The following is a 5,094-nucleotide window of genomic DNA, read 5'->3' on the forward strand; positions in this document are numbered from 1 at the left end:
TTTTTTCTTAAGACTCTCAGGGATGCTTTCTCCGCGCGGAAAATGCTACAAGTTTTGTCGATTCGTTGTATAAGTAAGAACTGTTATTCGCGTATAACATGCGAAAGAAATGAGAGATATCTATCTGTGTGTGTGAGAAGGATTCTAATTTATCCTTGTTATGTCAGTTTCTTCGCTTCGCTTATCAGATTCCGCTCATTAGATTCGTCAAGTTCTGATTAATATAAGATGAGAAACTTAAAGAATGCAATGCGATTTGTAACGGCAATTATTCCGCTCTTGATAACTCTGCCGAAATCAGAGATATATGTATACATTCTATTATATTTAATTCTTCGCGATACAGTTTTGTATTCCTCCGCGTTTATTACATAATAACATTTTATAAAAGGACACGAGGAATAAGATGAAAAAAATAACATGTATAATTGATACATGATATAACACATATATAATACCTGATCTCTCTCGTATCGGAAACAAAATTTTACGCATGTATATTAGTTCCAAAATTCCTGATATCCTGAAATTTTTATGACGCTTTTCAGCGCGACAAACGCGTATGGAGATTAAATACGTTCCCTTACCGTGATGCAGGTGGTGGAGCCCGGTGAGGTTGAGGGTGTGCTGGGTGTGCTGCGTATGCTGGGCGTGATGGAGGCTACCGGCAACATTAACGCCGACACCCTGAAGACTCAGGGTCTGCTGGCCCGCTGCCGCGGGCGCCAGGTTCGCCAAGTTTTTCGCCAGCAGCTCCAGCTGCGTCACGGGCACAGGGCTGTAGGGCGATCCCGGCGGTGGCGTGGGAGCGCCCCAGGTGTAGCCACCCACCCCAACCCCGACCGCCGCGGAAAACACGCTCTCTGAAACTGGAGAATCCGCCGTCGCCGATTAATCGACCCGCCTTACCGCGAACGAACGATAAGCGTATACGGTATTCCGCCGCGAATACGGAAACGATATGATATTTCGCGATTCTAGATCGCCACTCTAGTCCACTTGACGATGTATGTCTATCCGTTCAACACGTACGCATGCTTTTTCTCCGCTCAGAACATGATATTTTGTTGTATATTGTAGAATTTTTTTTATTTATGTAATAATGTGCGTAGTTTCTGGGTTATTTAGAATTTTGCAGAAAAATATAGGGTGTCTACTCTCTGGAAAAACATGTAAAAACATGGGTAATCAGGGATTTTTGTGTCTGTGAAGTTGGCACGACGTGAAAAAAACTAAGAGTTCTATGCTTTAGAAACATTTTTACAGAGAGTTCCGATTGTTTATTATTTTTTTAAACAATTTTTCATAATTACGTCCAGCACGACACTTCGTGAAAATGTGTCGTACTGGACGTAATTATCAAAAATTGTTTAAAAAATAATGAACAGTCGGAACTCTCTGTAAAAATGTTTCTAAAGTATAGAACTCTTATAGAACTGTCGAAAACTATCGTTAGAACTGCGGAAAATCATTAGCACGACACATTTTCACTAAGTGTCGTGCTGGGCGTAATTGTCAAAAATTGTTTAAAAAATAGTAAATAGTCAGAACTCTTTGTAAAAATGTTTCTAAAGCATAGAACTCTTATAGAACTGTCGAAAACTACCGTTAGAACTGCGGAAAATCATCAGCACGACACATTTTCACTAAGTGTCGTGCTGGGCGTAATTATCAAAAATTGTTTAAAAAATAATGAACAATCGGAACTCTCTGTAAAAATGTTCCTAAAGGATAGAACTCTTATAGAACTGTCGAGAACTACCATTAGAACTGCAGAAAATCATCAGCACGACATATTTTCACCAAATGTCGTGCTGGATATTAAAAATTGATTAAAAATTATTAATTGGTGAAATATCGATCTGAAATTGCATATATGTGCTGAACTTGAACAGAACTATCCGGAACTCTTGCCAAAAATGATGATATTCAACGCGTTTTAGTACTTTAGAAGGGAGGGTGTTGTGCTAGATTCGCGAAGTTAGCACGACATTTTTTCAATTTCGATTTTTTAATATAAGGAATGCGGAACTCTTTTTAATTTTTATCAGGAACTATAGAACTATGAAAAGTGCTATTAGAACTCTTAGTTTTTTCTTGAAATTCGTAAAACGTCGTGCCAACTTCACAGACACGGGATTTTTTTCATATCTGGAAAAATCAGGAAATTCTTATGAAATGATTTTGGGATGCAATTTTTAAAAAAATTCTCTCTGCGATAATTTTACTCCTATACTATAAGCAATGGGCAATCCGCCGATTAGTCAAGTTGTAAATTATGTGTTTAAATTATATTATAAATATATACCTATCTCTGTTTATATATTCAATGTCCTAAAAAATTTTTACAAAATTTGAAGGAAGAGAGAGGCACCCCGAAATAAGAAAACTTTTTATTTTTAATTATTAATAAAATACACGGGAGAATATCTTTTGAGATAGGAACTTTGATCCCATATTTCGCCTATAATTAAAATTCCATATTTTATCGATAATTATCTAACCGGATATTTTATCGATAATTAACTAACTGCAGTTTGCGAAGAAAGGAGAATATGGTGCTGGAATAGAGCGGATATTAGTGTTTTTAAAATCCGCGTCTCGCAGTGAAAACGCAGATTATTCTCGCGAGAGAGAGAGAGAGAGAGATAGAGCGCGACGTTCTATCAGAGCGCGCGGCAGCGCGATATATCTTCGGCAGCGCGCTGCGCCATCGCTAGGACTATTGATTTTATCTAAATGCGGATACGTATCTGCCTATGCAAATTAACGTGTGTGAAAAATACCTCGATATCTACAACGACATGTACGGAATTGACTGTCGTTAGCGGACACATCGGAAAGTGTCAAGACGCGCTTTGTCAAAATTTCGAATCTATATCTACGATCCTTCCCTCATCATGTTTGACTTTATACTTACTTGTCCGTTCTGCAACACATCCCAACGAAGCATGAAAGATAATGTTGAAAATTAGAAACCGCGAAATAGAATTTTTTCGGGGGAAAAATCGTTTCGAGATTCATCGAAGGGTCCATATTTATTGTCGATTAGCAATACAAGTTCTTTATATATAGTGCTTTTTCGACGCGGCACGAAAGTCTTTCCCTGGGGCGGACCATCTCTCGATTCACAATAGAGCAATTACGCAATTAAAAGTCGCAGGAGAATTCGGAGAGAGGAATTGAAGAAAAAAAAAAAAAGCGCGCGCCTAAATAGAATTCCCGCGTGCGGCCGCGTGTCCAGTTGTCGCGTAGACTGTTTCCCCTGCCCCGTACCCCTCTTTTTCTCCAACTCGAAATCTCCTCAGTCCCTAACAACCTCATTGTCCGAGGTGTAACCCAAAACTCCGTAAAGCGATGGTGGTATAGTAAATGGGCAGTAGATTCGAAAGAAAAAGAGAAGAGGCGATACGCAGGGACGCGTCGAAGGGTCGATTCCCCTCCTCCTTCTCGGAGTCTTGTCGAAAATGGAATCTCTGGTGAGATTTCAATTATCCGAGGGAGGCTTGAGCCATCTTGTCGCCAAAACGATTGGAAGAAAAATCACGAGGATAGCCATGTTGGACCTAAAAGTGATTCCTAAACGATTCTTTCGATCGTCAAACGTGCTCCGATCCCTTGCGGTCTACTTTGCAGATATTGACGACATTTATATTATCGATCTTATAACAGATAACACATTATAATCGAAAAGATATATATATATATATTTATTTGTTATCTTTGGAAAATATTGGCGTTTGGACATTTTAACGGAGGAAACTCGTCCGTGAAAATTCGCAGTGGTCAACTTCGAAGATCCTCGATTATTTCGTATTTCGCAAGATATAATTTTTAACGTCATTATACACGCACACACCAAACGCACGATCGGATTACAAGGATTCTCGCGTTCTCGTACAAAGCGCGTAATGCGTTTGCGCGGCAAGAAATGTGTAAAGAACGCGCGGTAAGAAATGTATAAAGGACGCGCGGCCTTGAAAGAAAATCGGAGAGAGGAAGTCGTTGCAAACTTACCCTTGTGCGTCGTCGCGTGATAAGCTCGTGCTGGCGTCGGTTGCCCGGGGGTGGCAGGAGTGGCGGCGACGTAACTGCCACCGCCACCCCCTGGGAATAACGAATACAGTCCGTAGCGGTTCGCACCTGTAACATCGTTAAGATATCCGAGAGTTTATAATTAATCCAGGTCAAATAATTCAACGACACGCGACAAAGTCGCGATTGACACTTGCCTCTCGATCGAACGAGGTTCGCGAACGCTATATTTCTGAGATGCATTAAAATTTTAAATCATATACATATAAAAGTAGATCCAGCATTGACTACGATATCTGTCTTCTAAACATCCTGAAAAAAAAACCGGATCTTTTTTCGCTTATCTTGCGGATGCGTAACGGACACTATTATGGAATAAAAGACAGGAAAGACTCAATATTTCGCTCTTTTCTTTCTTTCTCTCTTCGTAATATCTGATTCAACATGTGCTAGACAAAAGTATGTGACATACAGGTCTATCTTTTTATGTCTATTGTTAACGCTTTATTTTCTGCATCGATCAATCATATTGCTATATGTCATGCAATCTTTATCGGATGTTAACAATGTTTTTACCGTCTTCTGCATATCTCTTGCTCAGAATTTCATCTTTAGTTCCCGTACGATCCGCTACAATGTTTCAAAATGCTTGCCAATGCATATATGGCATATATAGTATGTACAGGAATTATCATAAAATTATTAAAAGCGATACATATTAGCATAAAATCCGCCCCTCATTAAAAATTCATGTTTCGTTGATGGAGTTATTTGGAAACAATTCATTATTTATACGGCAATTCGTAAAAACGTTAATAATAATGAGGTATGTTTTGTCCAACTTTTCAATAGGTGATAATCAATCATCTGGACAAATACAACATTAACTTAGATCATAAGTAGGTATAATATATAATATTAATACTTACAATTTTAGATATAATATATAATATTAAATGCTATGCAACATAGCTAATAATTATGCCAAGTTATATTGAATGTGAGCATTAATTTAATAAGAAAAAAAAAGATAAATATTTGTTTGTTTTTTTTTTTTTT

The 5,094-nt window shown here is 38.3% G+C and overlaps 1 protein-coding gene across 1 annotated transcript in view; it reads right to left on the bottom strand.

Annotated features, from left to right (window-relative positions):
• The window catches only part of LOC115235902, a 62,016-nt gene that overhangs the window by 19,801 nt on the left and 37,121 nt on the right, over positions 1–5,094 (bottom strand). Inside the window, exons 3-4 of the mRNA XM_029807991.1 lie at positions 4,018–4,143; positions 588–869 (exon numbers count right to left, since the gene is read on the bottom strand). Of these exons, the coding sequence (XP_029663851.1) occupies positions 588–869; positions 4,018–4,143 (408 nt within the window). The remainder of the gene's footprint in view (positions 1–587; positions 870–4,017; positions 4,144–5,094) is intronic.

The sequence above is a fragment of the Formica exsecta genome, unplaced genomic scaffold (assembly GCF_003651465.1).
Source record: "Formica exsecta isolate Colony F162 unplaced genomic scaffold, ASM365146v1 scaffold237, whole genome shotgun sequence".
NCBI lineage: Eukaryota > Metazoa > Arthropoda > Insecta > Hymenoptera > Formicidae > Formica > Formica exsecta.